Below are 21,175 nucleotides of genomic sequence, written 5' to 3' on the forward strand. Positions count from 1 at the left end.
TTCAAGGCATGTTTTTGTAGTGTTTGAAATACTGCATTCTTATGGTAACAAAAGTAATTTTTAAGCTTAAAAGGCCCTAAATAATATTGCAATTCTCCCAAAACAACCACAAAATGACGTCTGAAATCGAAATCCAACGACTCTTATGTCGGTTTATATCTGAAACTGGTGAATCAGCTGGAGACATGATGGACCTACCCCTCAATTGCACCTTACATCAGCTAACTTTAATATGTAACGCTATATTAGATCAAGAAGAACCTATACCTTATCGCTTCTACATTAAAGAAGACGAAATAACTACCACCCTTCAAAAAACTTTGGAGCTCACTCCATTAAACACTGAAGGAGTAGTGGAGATCATTTATCAGCAGCAGGCAGTATTTAAAGTGCGTCCAGTTACAAGATGTACGGCTTCTATGCCTGGTCATGCAGAGGCAGTAATTTCAGTCAGTTTTTCTCCCGATGGAAAGCATTTGGCAAGTGGTTCTGGAGATATGACTGTGAGATTTTGGGATATAAATACACAGACTCCTTATCAAACTTGTAAAGGTCATAAAAACTGGGTTTTGTGTATAGCCTGGTCTCCAGATAGTAGCAAACTAGCGTCTGCATGTAAGGATGGGAAAATAATGATTTGGGATCCAAAAACTGGCAATCAAATTGGAAGAACTATGACAGGACATAAACAGTGGATAACAGCACTCAGCTGGGAGCCTTATCATAAAAACCCTGAATGTAGATTACTAGTAAGTTCATCAAAAGATGGAGATATAAAGATATGGGATTCAATTCTTTGCACTATAGTCTTGACAATATCTGGTCATACAAAAAGTGTAACTGTAGTTAAGTGGGGAGGAATGGGTTTAATTTACTCAGCTTCACAAGATAGGACTATTAAAGTGTGGAGAGCCACTGATGGTGTGCTATGCCGGACTTTAGAAGGACATGCCCATTGGGTTAACACATTAGCTTTGAACACTGATTATATTTTAAGAATAGGAGCATTCGATCCTGTGAAAGATTCCAATAAAGACACATTCATGCCTGATAAAAAGAAGTCACAAGAATTTGCTTTACAGCGGTTTAAAGAAATAACTGAACCCATAGGAGAGAGGCTTGTTTCAGGCTCAGATGACTTCACATTATTCTTATGGAATCCAGAAAAAGACAAAAAGCCATTGGCTCGTCTTACTGGTCACCAGCAATTAGTCAATGATGTAAAATTTTCCCCTGATGGCAGAATAGTAGCATCTGCATCATTTGACAAATCTATTAAACTGTGGGATGCCAAGACAGGGAAATTTCTGACGACTTTGAGAGGGCATGTACAGGCAGTTTACATGGTGGCATTTAGTGCTGATTCAAGGTTGATGGTTAGTGGAAGTGCAGATTCTACTTTAAAACTGTGGAACTTAAAAACCAGGAAATTGGAAGTTGATTTACCAGGGCATGCTGATGAGGTGTTTGCAGTAGACTGGAGCACAGATGGATTAAGAGTGGCTTCTGGTGGGAAAGATAAGGTTTTAAGATTGTGGCAGAATTAAAGATTTGTTTTTATAAGAATAAATTTAATTTATTTGACGATTTTGTTTTTATTTCATAAAGCTTCCATCAGAGACAATAAATAAATATTATTTAATGACAATTCAGCAATAAGAATTCATGTAAGATATGGATAAATTGGAATTGGTATAGCTGGGAAGACTAACTGGTCTCCAATACCACCAATTATAGAGCACTAAAATGAGAGTCCAACTAGTACCAGCATAGTATTGAGGGCACTATGATATCACAGTTTGAAAAAAAAAGTAAATACTTACATACATATGAAGGTCTCATCGTTACTGATACAGATTTGCATTGCTTTTGACACTCCTTAGTAGGTTTAAGTGTAATAGTTCTTTCTCCTATTCCCTGTATAATGAACACATAACTACATTCAGGATTGGGCAGTGAGTATGATTCGGCAATAGGGCCATCAATATAAACAAATCTTTCTATATCTTGACCAGATCTGTGAATATCAATGTAGTATGTGTGACATTTTATATAGATTTTACAGAGGAGCTATCCACAAACAGCAATGTACAAAATAACTAAAATCAATGTACATTTAATGCTTGCATTACTGGTAGTAGTTATTAGCCACATCAGTTGACACTGGTTTGCACTAACACTGTAACTAAATTGTTTAATAGTATTAAGCTTTGGTTGGCATTATATTGGCATTGGTACACATTGTTTAATGAGGGACAATGCTGATGCATTTTCTAACATGTTAATGGATAACTCCTTAGCTTTCACAAGTTAGATAGTACCTATCAGGGAAAAAATTTGGCTTTGGAAAAGGCTTCCTAATAATCCTAGCAGCAGCCATTTTCTTGATTCTCCACTCAACATGGACATTGGAAGACATTTGCTCTTCTTTAAATGTAAATAATATGTCTGGGTTAACGTTCATGTTTTTTATTAAAAATTGTCCCATTTCATGCTTTAAAATTGAAGAATGATTTTGATATAATTCTTGTAGATCCTTCCACAGCACTTTATGTTGAGATGTCTAAAAATATGTAAAGAAATATATGTAACTATACCTATAGCAATTTCAAAAGAGCTATTGGCAAAATAATTATTTGCATGGTTGGAAGGCACAATTCTTTTGATTACACCTATATACCAGTTTGTTATTGAGCATCCACTGATCACATTTACAATACATTTGTTTAGTTGAGAGACCTTTTAGGGTCACCTTTATCATTATTCAGTAACCGCTTAAGAATTTATTAAATACCTACTTTTAATACTAAAGGAATTCCTTCACTGACTTTTTCATAAGGATTGACACTGGTTATCCCTGACAAATCAATAACAGAATGCACATTTTCACATGGGGAACAGTCTAAATCTGCCAAATAAAAATGTGGGTTCTTCACCAGACAACTTTCGTCATACAAGTCTTGTAAGAGAAAGGTATTTATTAAAAGTGACAAGTATTAATAGTAAAGGCAAAGACTATACCTGTTAAAGAAGGAAATAATTTGATTAAAGGCAGAGACACGGTTCTTATGATTTTTAATGCAGGATATGTAAAACCCTGTACATTTCTTAGAACAATGCTGGATGTTGGTGTGTGTATGTTCAATAAAACATAAAATACCAGACTCAACAGCAGAGATATGAGAATGCATATTTTAAATTGTTTTTGATTGTTGTTTTGAGTCACATTTGTGGTCTTAATTTCTTGAAATGAGCCCTCAACCAGTTTATTAAACTCATCCTCGCTCAGGCCTGAAGATTTTGCCTTTGATTTAATTTTATTTAGTTCATGTTTGTACTGGCTTAGGAGGGCTTGTTTGGACATTTCCACAAACTTATTTACAATTCAGGTCATTGTAATGTTTCTTATTACTTTTTCTTCCTAATAATTTAATTTTTAATTCATTAAAATTAACAGCATTTGTTTGTTTGGTACGACAACACAACACACAATGTTGACACTGATATTTATTGAATCATTCTAAATCGTAACTTTCACTTATTTCTATAATTCGATTATATCTTTGTCTTTAGAAAACAATGCTGTTGCTGAACGCATAACAGAGAAGCAACACACGGATCGGAGATATCATGTGATTTCAGACAATTGCCGCTACATGTCAGTGTCACTTACAGCTCAAATACCGGTTTGAGTGGTTTGTTTACGTGTACACTGAAAAGAAGTGAATGGTTTTTTCAGTAAAATTCTAAATTTCTGCCATTTATATCCAAAATAACCACATTTTATGAATAAACTCATAAACATTTCAACATCAGTTATCCATAATCCACAAAAAGTCGAATTGTAATTTATTGTTGACTTGACACGTCACTAAAACAAGTGATATCTTTTGATTTCTGATGCCTTTTAACCCTAGTTTTCAATAATGAGCCATTAGAAGTCCATTGTCACTATGTCTTTTGTAGTATATTTGAGCAGAAGAACTCGCAGTTTAAGACTGCTAGCTTTTGCAGCTATTTTAATATTTATTATCTATTTACTAGCCACATACGACAAAGAGTCACATAGTTCTTTCAGGATTGCTGAGAGACTAAAAAAAGTATATCACCTTAAACTTAAAGTTCTTCAACTACTATTGCTGCATTTCAGAGTATCACCACTAGTGATAGGGCTGCCCCAATTCTAATTTCGGGTCTTGGCAATTTTGAACCTACTGAAATTGAAGATAAAGATGGTCCTGGAGAAAAGGGAGCCCCCCATTACTTACAAGCTTCTCAACAGAATGATGCTGCACAATCAGAGTCTGATTATGGGATGAATATTGCCTGCTCTGATGAAATTTCCTTAGGTAAATGTCCAATAATCAAACTTATAATTTTTTTTCTTATTATAATTTTAGATCGCACAATTTTGGATACAAGACTTGACGAATGCAAGCATTGGGATTACCCTAAAGATTTGCCAAGTACTAGTGTAATAATTGTCTTCCACAATGAGGGCTGGTCAGTGCTTCTTCGCACAGTTCACAGTGTCTTGAACCGAACTCCCAACTATCTCTTAAAGGAAATTCTATTAGTGGATGATTTTTCAGATAAAGAGAATTTAAAATATGATTTGGAGAAGTACGTTGAACAATTTGATGGCAAAGTTAGGCTTATCAGGAACACACGGAGGGAAGGGTTGATTAGAACTAGGAGTAGAGGGGCTGTTGAAGCAAAGGGAGACATTATTGTATATTTAGATGCACATTGTGAAGTTAACACCAACTGGCTGCCTCCATTGTTGGCCCCAATCTACAGAGATAGAACCACAATGACCATTCCAATTATTGATGGAATTGACCATAAAACATTTGAATATCGTCCAGTTTATGGGGAAGACAGACATTTTAGAGGTGAATGATTGTGTGTATGATTGTAAAATTAAAGGTGTTAATTTAAATTTGTTTTCAGGCATATTTGAATGGGGCATGTTGTATAAAGAAAATGAAGTCCCCAAAAAAGAATTGCGTAAAAGGAAACATAACAGTGAGCCCTATAAGAGCCCCACACATGCAGGTGGATTATTTGCTATAAATAGGAAATATTTCCTGGAAATTGGATCTTATGATCCAGGGTTATTGGTTTGGGGGGGTGAGAACTTTGAACTGAGTTTCAAAATTTGGCAATGTGGAGGCAGTATTGAATGGGTACCTTGTTCCAGAGTGGGTAAGTTAAAATAAATCTTGGCAATTCAGTAATGCAATATGTAAGAGTATATATAGATGCTACAGCTCAATATTTACAACTATTTGTGGTTGTTTCTATATTTCTTTATTTTCTTCCTCGGAATTTTGACTCAGCAGAGAAAAAAACAGTCTTACTTATCTAAAGTTTATTATAAAATTTTATATTGTGATTTTTTTGTAAGGATTTTAGTAAGTCTTAAAATACCATTGTAACAATGTTATCAGGTCTGAAGATAAATTGGATCAAAAAGCATTTAATATTGATAATATTATTAACAAAATTAAACATACATTTCTATTTAAACGCCTGAATGCTGTAGCAAAAACTAAATAATATTGTCCAGTCTTTATTTATGTCACCCAATAAAACCCACAGACAATGAAAGAGATGGAAAGTCGGCGAAGAAACTACACTAGGGAAAACCGTAACGCGGAACCCGATTGAAATGCCAATTTGAATTTGGGACTTTTCATGAACGCAAAGAGATATGGATATTTCTAATAAAGGAACGCAAAATTTTTGATAGTTAATCTGAACATATTGGTGAATAAAACGTGTTTCATACTAGAATTCAAAATCTGAAAAAAATAACATTTGAAGTTGAAGTGCTCTTAGAAAATTTGACTTCAGTTCTATTTTTTAATAGGGCGTTTGGAATAATTTTCTTCCGATTTTTTGTAATTTCTGTGGTAATTATCTTTCTGGTAAAGTTACCAGGAGTTTTAAAATCTGAGTCTTAACACAATATATATTATTGTTAAATACTATCTTTAAAAATTTTGTCATCTTCTTATAAATCTCCATAAGGTTATCAAATTGTTCTACTGTTTAAAACTCACGTTGAATAAAAATAATTTTTAGCATTCTCCTTAGCATTGACTTTGATCTCCAATTTTAGGTCACGTTTACCGTAGTTTTATGCCTTACAATTTCGGTAAATTGGCCCAAAAGAAAAAAGGTTCCCTTATCACTATAAATTATAAGCGAGTGATCGAAACTTGGTTTGACGAGAAATACAAAAACTACTTCTATACCAGAGAACCAATGGCGCGGTTTCTTGATATGGGCGATATTAGCAAGCAATTGGCATTAAAAGACAGGTATGCTTCATGTGTATATTAACACTAAGTCTAAAGTATTTACCTACTAGATTGGGCTGCAAAAACTTCCAGTGGTATATGGATAACGTAGCCTATGATGTTTTGGATAAATTCCCAGAATTACCACCCAATCTACATCAAGGTGAACTCAGGTATGTCAAGAGCAGGCTCTTACAAGATTAAGCATGTACATAAAGATCAGGAAAATATCAACATAAAGAGTTAAAGCACCGTAAATGTATTCTTCTGGAAAAAGTTGTACCCTTCTCCCTCCTAAAATGCATTGCATATCGAACATTAAAAACACCGAGAATAAGATTACAATTATTCCGGAGTAAACCAAATAAAGCACTGTTTGCCGAGTGAAGATACTGACTGTGGTTACTATGAGACTGAATATTAAAACTACCACTATTACCATAATAAGAATAAACGACCATTTGGTAATGTCGAACCAAGTTTGGAAAGCCAAAAGAGAGACTACGAAACAAACAGCACAAGTTCCTCCTACTGTGATTAATACCGCCTTAGATTCGGTTTTGCAGCTGGCTGCTGCACACAAGTATGACATGCTTATCGTTAATAAAGCGAGCAAAATAAAATTTAGTGGAAAAATGCGTCTTGTCGCCTTGTAGCAAATTAAAACTAGGTAGAGCACAAATGTCATACAAGTCGTTATACTTAGTAGAACCAAGTCTTTAGCCACAAATTTCTTTGTGGGTTCGTGGAATAAAGTCAGCAATATGATGCTCAATGTAAATAAAAGTTGAGAGCCTAAAATTGCGAATACTTTTCTGACAAAATCATGGCGAATTTTGATTTCCTCGAAGCTCGGAGAGCTATAGAGGTAAGGGCTCCACATTAAGTCTTCTGGAGCGCCATTACCAGAAGTTTGGTAGTATGAAGCTTGGTTTCTATTGTCGATATTCGTAATCTGATAATCGGGAAGAGGAACCCTTTCATAGGGAGGAGGGTCTTCGCCGTTTACTGCTATAACCTGTAGGACGTAAAATCTATTAGACAATTCTGCAAGTAACGCCTAAGAAAATCACCCTCTGCATCCGTTGGCCTCTACTAAACATTGTATTGTCTTGACCGTTCGCCATTTTCTCTTTAAGACACGCTTCCATTGTAGCAAAACTCTCATTATGCTTCATCTCCCCTTTAATTTTAACGCCATTAGAGGTTTATATTTTCCAAATTTTAGATCCTACCTCTCCTGTCCTGTATTTCGTCTTCATTAAAAAGGTTCAGAGTATTAGGCTTTTCGCTTTCCGTACATTGCTCGCTGACTTTAGGCTTGATATAAACATTTATCGTCTCATTCTTAGCAGAGACAATGCTTCCAGATTCAGAGAGTTCCCCCAGCTGAGCCATGTGTTTGTTGGAAACTTGAAGTGATGAGTTGTCTTTGAGTGATGGTTAGGAGTTATTAGATTCGGCACTTACTCATTCAACTGGTTAATTTTGATTTTGAGACATAAAACATGAAAAAAATAGAAAATATTTGACAGAGTTGTAACAGCAAGTTGTGAATAATGACAGGCAGGTGAAGACGGATTATTGTTTGTTTGTTTGGTGGTTTTGTCAAAATTTATTTACCATTAGTTTCTTTGTTCAGGTCGGTAGCTGTTAATAAATGTATGGATACCCTGGGCCACGGACCTCCGTCCTTAATGGCTGTTCAACATTGCCACGGTTTCGGCAACAATCAACTCATCAGGCTCAATGCCAAAGGTCAACTGGGGGTGGGAGAACGTTGTATAGAGGCCGACGCGCAAGGGATTAAGCTCGCATTTTGCAGGTGCGCAATTGCCTTTGTTTACCAATATGTTGGTTACTAATTGAATGTATTAAAGGTTGGGAACCGTAGACGGTCCATGGATCTACGATGAAGATACACACACCTTATTACACAAAGTGCATAAAAAGTGCATTGCTTTACATCCGCAAACGTCGCATTTATCTTTAATGCCGTGCGATACGAACAATGCATATCAGCAATGGTTGTTTAAACAGTTGACTCCAAAGTGGTAATGTATGGAGATATATTAGATAATCATGAAACCCCGGGGATCAAGTTTTTTTTAACGTGTAATTTATTATTTCTTTACCAAGATTATTTTAAAGACTGTGAAAGTCAAGTGTTTGTATACAGAACGTTCGTTTTATGAGCCTCGTCATTGGGATTTCAGTTATTTTGAAAGATAGGAGGTCGGTAAATTAGGAAAAATTTCGCAATTTATGGCTATTCTATGTAACATTCTTAGAGGTCTTTTTGAAGTATTTTTAACAACGTTGTCAGTTGTCTTTTATTGTCCTCATCTATTAAGATGACTAAGATCCCAACGGTGGAGCTCATAAAATGGATACTTTGTGTAGAGATTTAACATGAAAAAAAAAAGTTGTTTATACATCGGTGATGTGAGTCAATTGGTTGATTGCAGAAGTGTCTTGAGATTGCAGCTGCATTGTGTTATAATAGTAGTATTAGGAAACGTAAATACATACATTGTAAACGTATAACTTAGCTGATGTTTATGTTGTAACTTCGAAACTTCAATGCTTTTGGACTTTAGTTCAGAAGTTTTTAGTTTTGGTTGGCTGTTAACCAAATCTTTGTGCCTTCGATCTTTCAAGGTATATGCCAGCAATATTTCTCGAGGAAATACAGTTTTCTCGTTACTTATTCTAATTATTATTTTTCGAACCCGTTTACCATTGTCCTTGAATTAAATGTGTTGCCAGATAGAGCGTAAGAACTAACTCTAAGATCAAATATAAGGAAACATTCATATCTCAACGAAAACGTAATCTATTGACTGACACAATAAGTAGATGTTGAGTTTTGGTTTAAATTAGCCGATAAAATCCGTACTTAAATGTTTAGTATTTATAAAAATTGTTATAGCGTTTTAGAGGAAATATTAATTGGTAAATAAATGTTTTTACAGTGACTTTATTATTAGCCCAACCAATTACTACACGAATTAGATAGTCCTCACAATTGAAGCACTCTGAACCCTGAACTTGTATCAGAAGACGATCCCGCTTTCTTTTCCCTTTGACCTCTTTATTGGAGTATTTTTAAATGTAATTAATTTTCTTTGCATTTTATGAATGATTATTCATGTATAGTTGATCAAATGGTTCATAACCTGTTTCTTTGGAAATAAATATTATATGTGTATATTTGTATAGATGTTGCTGTTTGAATGTTGATCATTATTGATGAAGCAGGCTTCTTTTACTGATTATTTTTGTAGGCCGTTTTTAAATTAAATCTACTGAAGGGAAAGACGCTCATTACAGGAAATATATGTCGATTTACCCATTAACGAATTATTGATAAATTTAAATGTGAAAATAAAGTTTAAAATATCTAGAGAAAAGTAGCGCTAATATTAATCTAATTGTTAGCTAAGGAATAAAAATAAACCTTCACTACTGTCGACAAGTGTAGTTAAAAACTTGTTTTGCCTTCTGTTTTCGGTGTTAACTCGCTCGCGTCGATAGAATTGAGGATTTTTATCGACCGTTGTCCACTCATAAAGCATTTTCAGTAGCATATTATTTAAGTGGATATTCATTTTATTTTTCGCTATCGAGACATCGAAGGCAGAGTTAATAAAACCTTTGGATTTCTCTGAAAAAATATTAATTAACTGTGAAATTCAATATTTATTGATGTAACCGGAACTATAATGTAGGAATTTGTACAAAATTTTATTTAATTGGGACTCTAAGTTCTTCACTTGAGGAATTTCTGCTTTAAGCGCGTAATGGTCGTTTAGAATTCCTGTCTCGGAATATACGTAGGTGTCCACATACGTACTATATCACGTTATATGCAATACCATTGTTGCCAAAACCTGCACGAGTTTAGTAAATATGTACCCCAAAGTAAAATTTTACTTGTATGTTTTTTACAAACGAGGTTTTTTATTGTTGTTTTTGATTATAAAACATTTTAAAAATAGTCATTATACTTGTGTGACAAATTCAACTTTCTTGTATCAACTGAACTGAATTAAAATTATTCATTGGAATAGTATCTGTATATTAAAAATACTTATTTCCCAAAGGTAATGTAAATACAGGTCTTCAAAACAGTTAATCAGAATCCTAAAGTGCGCTACACACTGCGTTTGCATGCTAAACTGAAGCCTCGCCACTTTAATAAATTGGTTTCCTTGTTGGGATTTTGCATCTCATCGCTATGAAATGCATTTTTAACTTTGTCCTTGACTGAACATCAATTTTAGTGATCATTATTATGTGACTCGGAGGAATTTCACAGTAAAGGTTGTTCAACATTATGATATATTTATTTAATCCGTATCAGCTTTTAATAGGAGATAGGTATTCAGTCCCATAACAGTTGTCGAGTTCATCATACTCCTATAATAAGTCAGGTCAAGCATTATTGTGTAATGTTCCAGACAATGTTCCCACGCGGTTTGCTCAGCCTTCCCCTCAAAAATTTAGCATGATCGGTGTATATTTATGGATCTAGTATGTTTTTCCATTCAGTTTCGCAATGATATAATCATTTTTATGTACGTAGAATACTCAAGAGCAGCAAAAATTTTCTTTAGTCATTAGTGTATGCTTATAGATTATACTTAGATATATTATAAAATGTCCAATTTCATTTTTCATTGGCAGATTTCGGTTTTGCCTTCTAATAAGATAGAGACACGATGGATTCGTTCAGTTCTGAACTTCAAGACCTGTTAAGGAAAGTCGCGCAAGGTCTGGATTTGAAAGAGTTCACCACAAGTCCTCCGGATAAAAATGTGTCGAAAAAAGAGGACGGCTATATTGGCATCATTGAGTCTCTGGACATTTTAAATAAAGAAGGAAATAAGGCTTTGAGCCTGATTCTGAAGCGGGCCCCGATAAGTGAAAAACTAAGGAAACAGTTCCCCACTAGACAGGCATTTTTGAGGGAAATTGAATTTTACGTCAATGTATTCCCTGGTAAGTTCTTGCTCGACAACCATGCAAATTTAACCAAGCACTTCATTACAGAATTTTTGCAATTCCAAAAGGAATATAACATATCCAAACCTTTCACCAACGTAACAAATTGCTATGGTGTAATCACTGAAGAGTATAAAGAACTGCTCCTTCTTCAGAACTTGAAGGAAGAAGGCTTCAGGCTTGTTAACCGACAACAGCCAATGGACTCTAACCATCTCAGCCTTGGTTTGACAGTTTACGGGAAGCTACACGCAATTTCTCACGCTATGAAACGGCTGCATCCTCGGAGATTTGAAAAACTGACGTCCAATATCAAGTAACTCGCCCTTAAATGAGAACTTCGAGGTATTAATTTAGCATTATAGATACAACTTTATGGGTCGCACCGAAGAAAAATCTAATACGACAGGGCCAACACCAGAAGAGTTCAATGTTTTAACACATATGCTTTTTGACATCACTCTACAAGCCCTGCAGGACCAGCCAAAGTTGATTGAAGCAGTCGAATACATTCAGAAGACATTGACAAAAGAGACTATGTCTTTCATGTTGAGTTCCGATGAATTCAACAGCAATGAGTTTGCTGTTGTGAGTCATACGGACTGCTGGAGCGCCAACATCATGTTCAAATATGTATAAATAAGTTAGCAGCAATACTCAATTTGATTTCTAATTGAGGCGAATTTTCAGGATGAATCTGATCAAAATTTCCCCATCGATTTGAAGCTGATCGACTGGCAAACCAGTTTTTTGTGCGACCCTATGTACGATTTCAGCTACTTTTTATTCATAAATGCAGGGAAAAATGATTTAAAGGATTATAAAAAATATTTAGGCTTGTATCATCAAAGTTTGTGTAATTACTTAAAGGATTTCGGATTGGATCCCTCCACATTCTACCCTTTGGAACTTCTACACAACCAATTCAAAGAGAAATGGACCTTGGGTATGTGCAGATGAACAGTACAATTTTTTGGAAATTAATTGAATTTCTTCAGGTTTCTATATGTGTCTATTAATGATGCAGCAGTCCTTAAGCACAAAGAAAACGCACGATTTTGAGGAACTGGCCGATCAAGGCAAAAATGTGTTTGATCCTAAAAATAGACAAATTGAAATGTCTGACATATTTAAGCAACGAATGGCAGATTTAGTAGCATTTATTGCAGATAATCTTCTTGTAATTAAGTAACTTAAATAGAAAAAATTATGTTCTGTTTTCAAGTATTCAATAGTTTCATCGGGCTGCTCATTGTTAATTGAGCGGCTAGCAGTACAACGCCATCATTATAATATCAAGCTTTAACATTTTGACCCAGCCATGTAAAAACGATGCTCCAATTATTCCCACGGTCGCTAATTCAGTCCAAACTACAATAAAGTGCCTGCAAGCAGTCGTGAGTGGTGGTTAATGTGTTGTTTGTCCAACGATTTGTGTTTAATTGTTTCCGAATCCTGTTTGAATTAAAGTCGGTATAAAAACTAATATTTGTTTGTACAAAACCATATTTCGTCACTTTTAGGTACAATCATGAGAGAGGAAGTTTTCCGAATTATTTTCATTTTCATCATCCTGGGTACCCCTTTTTGTGGGGCGCAAGAATGCGAGTATTCCAACAAAGAAAAGTCCTACATATGCGATAAGATCGTTCATCAATTTCCCAATACATACTATGGGAATTACAACTTGAGGTGTGAGGATTGTCAGATCAAGAATTTCACCAACCAGACCTTTATCTATGACAACCTTTTGAACACGCTCAATCTAACAAGAAGCGCAGTGCAGAATATCGGGCCTACAAGCTTCGAGCATTTTAAAAACCTTCGCTATTTGTACCTGCAGGACAACGGACTGAAAACCATAGCTCCAGAAGCTTTCAAAGGATTGACACAACTTTACGAGCTTCATTTAGAAGACAATTTATTGAACACTCTGGAACCTGGATTTTTAGCTGGCGTCGCTAGCAATTTGGTTAACATTTCCAGGAATCTTTTGGACCGACTACCTGCACAAGCTTTTGCGGATGTTGCTTCAGTTTTAAGTTTGGATTTGTCAAGAAACCATCTCAAGATTCTAGACAAAGACACTTTTGAGGGAATCAGAGATTTGGAAGATTTAGATTTGAGCTGGAATATACTGTGCCATCTCCCTTTAGGGGTATTTAAATCTCTTTCTGGTTTAAGGCGTTTAAATCTTGACAACAATAAGTTCGCCAGATTAGGATATGGAGTGTTTTCAGGGTTAGAGAACTTAAGTGCTCTCTTCTTAGCTAGGAATTCGCTACAAGATTTTGATTCCGCAGTTTTACTGCCAATTATGCACTTGAACAAGCTGGATATTAGTGGAAACGCCATTTATAACTTCGATGCCAATGAGATTTTATTAAACGTACCCACCTTGAGAGTTATTTCGTTCGAAGACAACATATTCTCATGCTCCTTATTGAAAAATATCATCCAGTTTTTTAAAGGAAAACGAGTGGAGATTGAGAACCACGTTTCAAGATTTGAGTATTTGAACATAAATGGTATAGCTTGCATCGAAGACTATACCGTATTTCAGAGCATTTCTCTGAAATATTTCCTGCAGAAAGCGCAAGATCAAGCGGAATTATTGCATTCATACTGTTAATTATTTAATTTTCGTCTGTATACTGGTTTCACTATGAAATACTTTTCTACATGTTCCTTTAATGTACATAGTGTCCTCTGGGCAGTTCATACTGTGCACGATTTTGTTCAACCAAGTTCCTCCAGGAACTCCATACTGGATCACGTTCTCCTGGGAAATTTCATTGATGAATAGTTCATATGGGATCTTCTCCGAAGATGTAGGTGCACAAAAGCAGAAAATTGATATTAATAATATTAAGAAGGATAACGGTGTCATTTGTTTGTGCATGTTTAATCTGAAACGTGTAGGTTATTGTTACACGGTTTATAAATACAATGAAATTTACCTGTATATAAGTTGTTTACTAAAAGCTTTAATCTAAGTAGAAGCTACTTCATAAATTAATAGTACACGTCTCCATATCAAATCAATACTAAACCAAATTTTAGTAAACATTAAAATTTAGATTACTTTGACGTTGATTTTCATTAATCTTTAGCCTAACGATTTAAAAATAAAATATTCCCTTGATAAGAAATTGAATAAATGATCAGTTTGTGGACATAATGATGAATATAAAATTCTCTTAACCAAAAACAAAAAATTGAATAAACGATTAGTTTATAGATGTGGTGGTGAATATAAATTGGATCTAATCAGAAACTTTAAATAATATGCTGCTGAAAATGCTTTATGAGTGGACAATGGTCGATAAAAATCCTAAATTTTATCGACGCAGGTGATTTAGCACAGGAAGCAGGAAAAAAGTGGACAATGTGACACAAACGTTTTAACCATCGTTATTTTGATAAAATGAAATAAGGTAAAATGCTCAAAAGAGCCTCACGATCGAAGACAATTCCGATAGTTCCTTTTAGCCTTTAGACACGACAGTTTAAAGTTTAAAAAAAATCTGATAAATTAATCTGTCAAAATTGCGAATGCATTCCACTGTTGGTTAAGTTAAAGATTAAACTTGCCCCAGACCACAATATCTCGGTTGCTTGGGAGGGTGCTGCACTGGGGGGCGACGGCAATCCCTTGTAAAATTGCTAATAAAATTAGGTAAAAATTTAATGATGAAGTGGTCGATATATGTACCTATTCTCGGCATCTTCGCGCCCACCTGAGAGCAGCCAGGTTGTTACATGTAACTATGCAGTAACTAGCTCCTTGAAAATTCCAAGTGCTTTGATAATTCTCTTTAGATAATCCTCAGCTAAAAATTTAACTATAGATAATATATTTTACAAATCGTTGAAACGTTGTTTCGATGCTGCAGGAAAAACTTGTCGTCAATAGATAACGCTTTATTGAAATCATTTGGTTGCTACACAAGTATAAAACTATTGTTTAATGAAGTAGGGCAACAGTTCGATAGGAGCAGGATAATCCTTCAAAGTAGTAGGCCCCGTATAGACCTTTCCGTCGTTTCCGTCCTGCCAGTCGCCCTTTGGAAGGTATACGTCTCTAGTGGTGGCTCCCTCTTCCAAAATTGGGGCTACCAAGATCTCCTCTCCAAGGAGATACTCTGAAATGTTCAATGGTTAAGCCAGAACGTTGAAGTAACGCATGCCACTACCATTATTGTTGGCCAAAGCAGTGGCATCAGTAGGATCAATCCACCATATGGGAGCGTTAACCGGAGTTCCGTCTTCTATGCTCTTGTCCATGGCTTTCAGGATGTTGGGAGCGTATTGTTCGTGGAGATCGATGTATTTTTTAACAATGTCTGTAATTCCCGCAATATCGTCTTCGTAATCCCAAGGCAAGTAGCTGAACTGCATGGAAGGCATGAAGGTATTTGCCTGAGTCCACCGTACAATCAGTTCTCCGGTAGGTTGATCGCCATATCCATTTCCCCCTATCATATCCGGAAGCACCCTAAAATTGCCTGTTAATACAAACGTTTAAGGTGCGGTAATCGTGAGTTACATGACGTATCCGTTAATGTTCAACTGCAGTAAAGTGGTAACTAAACTGGCCAAACCGTTGTTTAAACCCCAGTTTGAGTCTTTGTCTATCATTCTGACGAACTCGCCATATCTTTGCGTTCTAAAGGTGATTCTTAAATAGGTTTATGCTTAATATGCGAGCGAGAAATAATACCTAAAGGAGGACCTGACCTCGATGAGGTCTCCGAATGCGACGCAAGTCTCTATGTACTTTTGGGTGAGGATATTAGGGGTGCTCTCGACGTCTTCGTAAATCGCAGGCTATGCTCAGGTGACAAGTCAAAAATCGAAATATACGCTTTGTAAAAAAATACCTGATTGGCATAGTCAATTTCGCCAGCGTCGAACTTGAAGCTGTCGAGACCGTAAGTATCCTTCAGGTTCTGTAGTCTGTCCGACCACCATTTGGCGGCCTCAGGGTTGGTGAAATCTATTTGATGGGCGTCATCGCCATCCCACCATACTGCGTGTGTTTCATTGGCACCATTTCGAACAAAATATCCTTCAAATAAAAAAAAGTCATGTCAGGATCACTTCGAGTTTAATGACTTACCAGAGTCTTTTCCAACGTCCGAAACGTTCTGGCAATCGTCATTGACGAAGGGATGAATCCAAATGGACACTCTCCAATCATCTTCGTGGAGCTTTTTGATGGTTTCCGTGAAGTTGCCGAATTTTGTCTCGTCAAATTCTTGAGAGCCATAGCAGCGCTAAAAATACTGTCTACTAAAATAATCGTTTCAAAAAATTGTGTTTTGTACAATTTACCTCCCAATAATCGTCGATTTCGAGCTGACCTCCCTCGTAGCCTTGATTGCGTATATTTTCTGCGAATTCCAGTATAACGCCATCGTCGATGGATTTCTTGTATTTGGCCCATGTGGTCCAAACCGGTTTCTCGATCATTTTGTCTCCAGGATGTTTCTCAGGTTTGCCTATAGAAGGTTTTTAATTAAACCACTCCAGTTAACACAGTAATTAATTTGGGCTATCTGGACACTACTTATGAATACTTACCTAAGTATTTGGAAACTGCATCCAAATGGGCAGCTTTCGGATCATCGAAACTGTAAACCACGTACGTGAGGACAGTCTGAAAAATGTACATACATACATAAAAATAATCCTAATTGACGAGTATACTAATTTAAGAATCTACCCTCCATCTGTTGACATAAGGGTCCGAATTTGCGTTGGAAATATAGCAAACTGTGTTGCCATCTTGCTCAACCCATAGAGGATTGTGGTCGCTTAACCATATGTACGTTCCTTTCGAATTCAACCAGTATCTAGTAACGCAAATTTTTCCTTAGCGAAAACTAAAACGAACATTTTTTATACCTCTCAGCAACAGCAAAATTGTCATTTTTCTTAATCACATAAGGTTCACTACCACTAATATTCATTTTCTCAATGGGCCAAAGTTGATTGTGGCGTTCGGGACCTCCATACCAGTTGGTGGTTTCTGGATTTCATTGTGCAGTAAACTTCTTCTATTAGTGGGTATAGATACTCACCGGCTTCCAGGAAAAAACAACTATTGAATGTATGGTCTATGTCCTCACTGACCCAGGTCACGTTATATCCAGTATCCATGGGTACAATGGACAATTCCTCATTAGCGCTAAGCCGGCAATGTGTGTCTCCGGCACAAGATAAACTCTGGAAGTCTCTGCCCTTGCCAATAACTCCCTTAAGCTGTGATTTACCATCTAAACACATTGATTTTTACAAAAAATAACTACGATTTAATATTAAGTATACCTCTAGAAATTTGTATGTTTAATCCATCACTAGTTCTCTCGTAGCTTAGTGACACCCTCCCAGTGGTGTCTTCCACAAGCCCTGCAGAAGCAGTGTTGAGGAACACCAACAGCAGCAAACTACCAAAATAAACTAAAGACTATTTTTAATAAAATGTGGTCAATAATTATTTTCCTACAACGAACCTAATTTAGCCATCTTTAGTTTCTTCTTTACTGCAACCTGTGTATACCTCAGGTATACCGGTCTTAGAGATATTTACTTTATCTCAAAAATTTTATTTTCAAACGTGCTTTATAACCCACTTAATCATTGATCTTTAAATATACAGGTCCTAGAAATATTTAGTTTATCTCAAAATCTTTGATTTCAAGTGTGGGATAACCCACTTAATTATTTATATTTAAATATACAGACCCTAAAGGGACCTAGTAAATCTCAAAAACTTTGTTTTCAAAAGTGCTTGATAACCCACTTAGTCATTGACATTAAAATATCAGTGATTGAGGTATATGATTGATATCAATACTTGTGGTATACATCAGACAGTTACTGGGAGTTGTAGTGGGTAAAGAAGAAACTAAAGATGGCTAAATTAGGTTCGTTGTAGGAAAATAATTATTGACCACATTTTATTAAAAATAGTCTTTAGTTTATTTTGGTAGTTTGCTGCTGTTGGTGTTCCTCAACACTGCTTCTGCAGGGCTTGTGGAAGACACCACTGGGAGGGTGTCACTAAGCTACGAGAGAACTAGTGATGGATTAAACATACAAATTTCTAGAGGTATACTTAATATTAAATCGTAGTTATTTTTTGTAAAAATCAATGTGTTTAGATGGTAAATCACAGCTTAAGGGAGTTATTGGCAAGGGCAGAGACTTCCAGAGTTTATCTTGTGCCGGAGACACACATTGCCGGCTTAGCGCTAATGAGGAATTGTCCATTGTACCCATGGATACTGGATATAACGTGACCTGGGTCAGTGAGGACATAGACCATACATTCAATAGTTGTTTTTTCCTGGAAGCCGGTGAGTATCTATACCCACTAATAGAAGAAGTTTACTGCACAATGAAATCCAGAAACCACCAACTGGTATGGAGGTCCCGAACGCCACAATCAACTTTGGCCCATTGAGAAAATGAATATTAGTGGTAGTGAACCTTATGTGATTAAGAAAAATGACAATTTTGCTGTTGCTGAGAGGTATAAAAAATGTTCGTTTTAGTTTTCGCTAAGGAAAAATTTGCGTTACTAGATACTGGTTGAATTCGAAAGGAACGTACATATGGTTAAGCGACCACAATCCTCTATGGGTTGAGCAAGATGGCAACACAGTTTGCTATATTTCCAACGCAAATTCGGACCCTTATGTCAACAGATGGAGGGTAGATTCTTAAATTAGTATACTCGTCAATTAGGATTATTTTTATGTATGTATGTACATTTTTCAGACTGTCCTCACGTACGTGGTTTACAGTTTCGATGATCCGAAAGCTGCCCATTTGGATGCAGTTTCCAAATACTTAGGTAAGTATTCATAAGTAGTGTCCAGATAGCCCAAATTAATTACTGTGTTAACTGGAGTGGTTTAATTAAAAACCTTCTATAGGCAAACCTGAGAAACATCCTGGAGACAAAATGATCGAGAAACCGGTTTGGACCACATGGGCCAAATACAAGAAATCCATCGACGATGGCGTTATACTGGAATTCGCAGAAAATATACGCAATCAAGGCTACGAGGGAGGTCAGCTCGAAATCGACGATTATTGGGAGGTAAATTGTACAAAACACAATTTTTTGAAACGATTATTTTAGTAGACAGTATTTTTAGCGCTGCTATGGCTCTCAAGAATTTGACGAGACAAAATTCGGCAACTTCACGGAAACCATCAAAAAGCTCCACGAAGATGATTGGAGAGTGTCCATTTGGATTCATCCCTTCGTCAATGACGATTGCCAGAACGTTTCGGACGTTGGAAAAGACTCTGGTAAGTCATTAAACTCGAAGTGATCCTGACATGACTTTTTTTTATTTGAAGGATATTTTGTTCGAAATGGTGCCAATGAAACACACGCAGTATGGTGGGATGGCGATGACGCCCATCAAATAGATTTCACCAACCCTGAGGCCGCCAAATGGTGGTCGGACAGACTACAGAACCTGAAGGATACTTACGGTCTCGACAGCTTCAAGTTCGACGCTGGCGAAATTGACTATGCCAATCAGGTATTTTTTTACAAAGCGTATATTTCGATTTTTGACTTGTCACCTGAGCATAGCCTGCGATTTACGAAGACGTCGAGAGCACCCCTAATATCCTCACCCAAAAGTACATAGAGACTTGCGTCGCATTCGGAGACCTCATCGAGGTCAGGTCCTCCTTTAGGTATTATTTCTCGCTCGCATATTAAGCATAAACCTATTTAAGAATCACCTTTAGAACGCAAAGATATGGCGAGTTCGTCAGAATGATAGACAAAGACTCAAACTGGGGTTTAAACAACGGTTTGGCCAGTTTAGTTACCACTTTACTGCAGTTGAACATTAACGGATACGTCATGTAACTCACGATTACCGCACCTTAAACGTTTGTATTAACAGGCAATTTTAGGGTGCTTCCGGATATGATAGGGGGAAATGGATATGGCGATCAACCTACCGGAGAACTGATTGTACGGTGGACTCAGGCAAATACCTTCATGCCTTCCATGCAGTTCAGCTACTTGCCTTGGGATTACGAAGACGATATTGCGGGAATTACAGACATTGTTAAAAAATACATCGATCTCCACGAACAATACGCTCCCAACATCCTGAAAGCCATGGACAAGAGCATAGAAGACGGAACTCCGGTTAACGCTCCCATATGGTGGATTGATCCTACTGATGCCACTGCTTTGGCCAACAATAATGGTAGTGGCATGCGTTACTTCAACGTTCTGGCTTAACCATTGAACATTTCAGAGTATCTCCTTGGAGAGGAGATCTTGGTAGCCCCAATTTTGGAAGAGGGAGCCACCACTAGAGACGTATACCTTCCAAAGGGCGACTGGCAGGACGGAAACGACGGAAAGGTCTATACGGGGCCTACTACTTTGAAGGATTATCCTGCTCCTATCGAACTGTTGCCCTACTTCATTAAACAATAGTTTTATACTTGTGTAGCAACCAAATGATTTCAATAAAGCGTTATCTATTGACGACAAGTTTTTCCTGCAGCATCGAAACAACGTTTCAACGATTTGTAAAATATATTATCTATAGTTAAATTTTTAGCTGAGGATTATCTAAAGAGAATTATCAAAGCACTTGGAATTTTCAAGGAGCTAGTTACTGCATAGTTACATGTAACAACCTGGCTGCTCTCAGGTGGGCGCGAAGATGCCGAGAATAGGTACATATATCGACCACTTCATCATTAAATTTTTACCTAATTTTATTAGCAATTTTACAAGGGATTGCCGTCGCCCCCCAGTGCAGCACCCTCCCAAGCAACCGAGATATTGTGGTCTGGGGCAA

The 21,175-nt window shown here is 36.5% G+C and overlaps 8 protein-coding genes and 1 long non-coding RNA gene across 12 annotated transcripts; 5 read left to right on the forward strand and 4 right to left on the reverse strand.

Moving 5' to 3' along the window:
* Position 1: 1 nt before the first annotated feature.
* On the forward strand, positions 2-1,579 carry Nle (notchless). The gene has a single exon (XM_066396636.1). It carries the CDS (start codon positions 114-116, stop codon positions 1,545-1,547), a length of 1,434 nt encoding a protein of 477 aa, XP_066252733.1. The 5' UTR covers positions 2-113; the 3' UTR covers positions 1,548-1,579.
* On the reverse strand, positions 1,572-3,485 carry LOC136413229 (uncharacterized). Its single transcript, XM_066396638.1, has 5 exons — positions 3,022-3,485; positions 2,799-2,959; positions 2,322-2,563; positions 1,824-2,017; positions 1,572-1,741 (listed from the first exon to the last, which is right to left on the reverse strand). Exons 1-5 carry the CDS (start codon positions 3,362-3,364, stop codon positions 1,650-1,652), a joined length of 1,032 nt encoding a protein of 343 aa, XP_066252735.1. The 5' UTR covers positions 3,365-3,485; the 3' UTR covers positions 1,572-1,649.
* Positions 3,486-3,678: 193 nt separating this feature from the next.
* Positions 3,679-9,286, forward strand: Pgant7 (N-acetylgalactosaminyltransferase 7). Its single transcript, XM_066396055.1, has 8 exons — positions 3,679-4,100; positions 4,151-4,349; positions 4,401-4,895; positions 4,954-5,208; positions 6,128-6,329; positions 6,380-6,481; positions 7,951-8,133; positions 8,189-9,286. The coding sequence occupies exons 1-8, from the start codon at positions 3,954-3,956 to the stop codon at positions 8,364-8,366; spliced, it is 1,761 nt and encodes a 586-aa protein (XP_066252152.1). The 5' UTR covers positions 3,679-3,953; the 3' UTR covers positions 8,367-9,286.
* LOC136412857 (protein lifeguard 2-like) lies at positions 6,331-7,427 on the reverse strand. The gene is made up of 2 exons (XM_066396057.1): positions 7,382-7,427; positions 6,331-7,326 (listed from the first exon to the last, which is right to left on the reverse strand). The coding sequence occupies exons 1-2, from the start codon at positions 7,409-7,411 to the stop codon at positions 6,487-6,489; spliced, it is 870 nt and encodes a 289-aa protein (XP_066252154.1). The 5' UTR covers positions 7,412-7,427; the 3' UTR covers positions 6,331-6,486.
* Positions 9,287-10,867: 1,581 nt separating the features above from the next.
* LOC136413077 (uncharacterized) lies at positions 10,868-12,681 on the forward strand. 3 transcript variants are annotated; one of them, XM_066396439.1, is made up of 7 exons: positions 10,868-10,888; positions 10,998-11,312; positions 11,364-11,631; positions 11,681-11,948; positions 12,006-12,261; positions 12,314-12,495; positions 12,551-12,681. In XM_066396439.1, exons 2-7 carry the CDS (start codon positions 11,033-11,035, stop codon positions 12,572-12,574), a joined length of 1,278 nt encoding a protein of 425 aa, XP_066252536.1. In that variant the 5' UTR covers positions 10,868-10,888; positions 10,998-11,032; the 3' UTR covers positions 12,575-12,681. The 3 variants fall into 3 exon arrangements, with proteins under 3 accessions (XP_066252536.1, XP_066252535.1, XP_066252537.1); XM_066396438.1 differs by lacking the exon at positions 10,868-10,888 and having other exon boundaries at positions 10,913-11,312; XM_066396440.1 differs by lacking the exons at positions 10,868-10,888; positions 12,551-12,681 and having other exon boundaries at positions 10,913-11,312; positions 12,314-12,534.
* Positions 12,597-14,288, forward strand: LOC136413078 (phospholipase A2 inhibitor beta-like). 2 transcript variants are annotated; one of them, XM_066396441.1, is made up of 2 exons: positions 12,597-12,784; positions 12,839-14,288. In XM_066396441.1, the coding sequence occupies exon 2, from the start codon at positions 12,847-12,849 to the stop codon at positions 13,945-13,947; it is 1,101 nt and encodes a 366-aa protein (XP_066252538.1). In that variant the 5' UTR covers positions 12,597-12,784; positions 12,839-12,846; the 3' UTR covers positions 13,948-14,288. The 2 variants fall into 2 exon arrangements, with proteins under 2 accessions (XP_066252538.1, XP_066252540.1); XM_066396443.1 differs by having other exon boundaries at positions 12,696-12,788.
* On the reverse strand, positions 13,927-14,701 carry LOC136413079 (uncharacterized). Its single transcript, XR_010752449.1, has 2 exons — positions 14,276-14,701; positions 13,927-14,224 (listed from the first exon to the last, which is right to left on the reverse strand). It is a non-coding gene; the product is annotated as an uncharacterized lncRNA (long non-coding RNA).
* A 523-nt stretch (positions 14,702-15,224) lies between these two features.
* On the reverse strand, positions 15,225-17,944 carry LOC136413101 (myogenesis-regulating glycosidase-like). Its single transcript, XM_066396471.1, has 13 exons — positions 17,834-17,944; positions 17,649-17,780; positions 17,402-17,596; positions 17,226-17,349; positions 17,044-17,173; positions 16,902-16,977; positions 16,653-16,819; positions 16,438-16,594; positions 16,199-16,386; positions 16,039-16,145; positions 15,865-15,984; positions 15,512-15,813; positions 15,225-15,460 (listed from the first exon to the last, which is right to left on the reverse strand). The coding sequence occupies exons 1-13, from the start codon at positions 17,844-17,846 to the stop codon at positions 15,276-15,278; spliced, it is 1,896 nt and encodes a 631-aa protein (XP_066252568.1). The 5' UTR covers positions 17,847-17,944; the 3' UTR covers positions 15,225-15,275.
* Positions 17,945-18,100: 156 nt separating this feature from the next.
* Positions 18,101-20,856, forward strand: LOC136413113 (myogenesis-regulating glycosidase-like). The gene is made up of 13 exons (XM_066396492.1): positions 18,101-18,247; positions 18,301-18,432; positions 18,485-18,679; positions 18,732-18,855; positions 18,908-19,037; positions 19,104-19,179; positions 19,262-19,428; positions 19,487-19,643; positions 19,695-19,882; positions 19,936-20,036; positions 20,091-20,216; positions 20,268-20,569; positions 20,621-20,856. Exons 1-13 carry the CDS (start codon positions 18,235-18,237, stop codon positions 20,803-20,805), a joined length of 1,896 nt encoding a protein of 631 aa, XP_066252589.1. The 5' UTR covers positions 18,101-18,234; the 3' UTR covers positions 20,806-20,856.
* Positions 20,857-21,175: the final 319 nt, after the last annotated feature.

This window comes from Euwallacea similis, chromosome 13, assembly GCF_039881205.1.
Source record: "Euwallacea similis isolate ESF13 chromosome 13, ESF131.1, whole genome shotgun sequence".
Lineage (NCBI taxonomy): Eukaryota > Metazoa > Arthropoda > Insecta > Coleoptera > Curculionidae > Euwallacea > Euwallacea similis.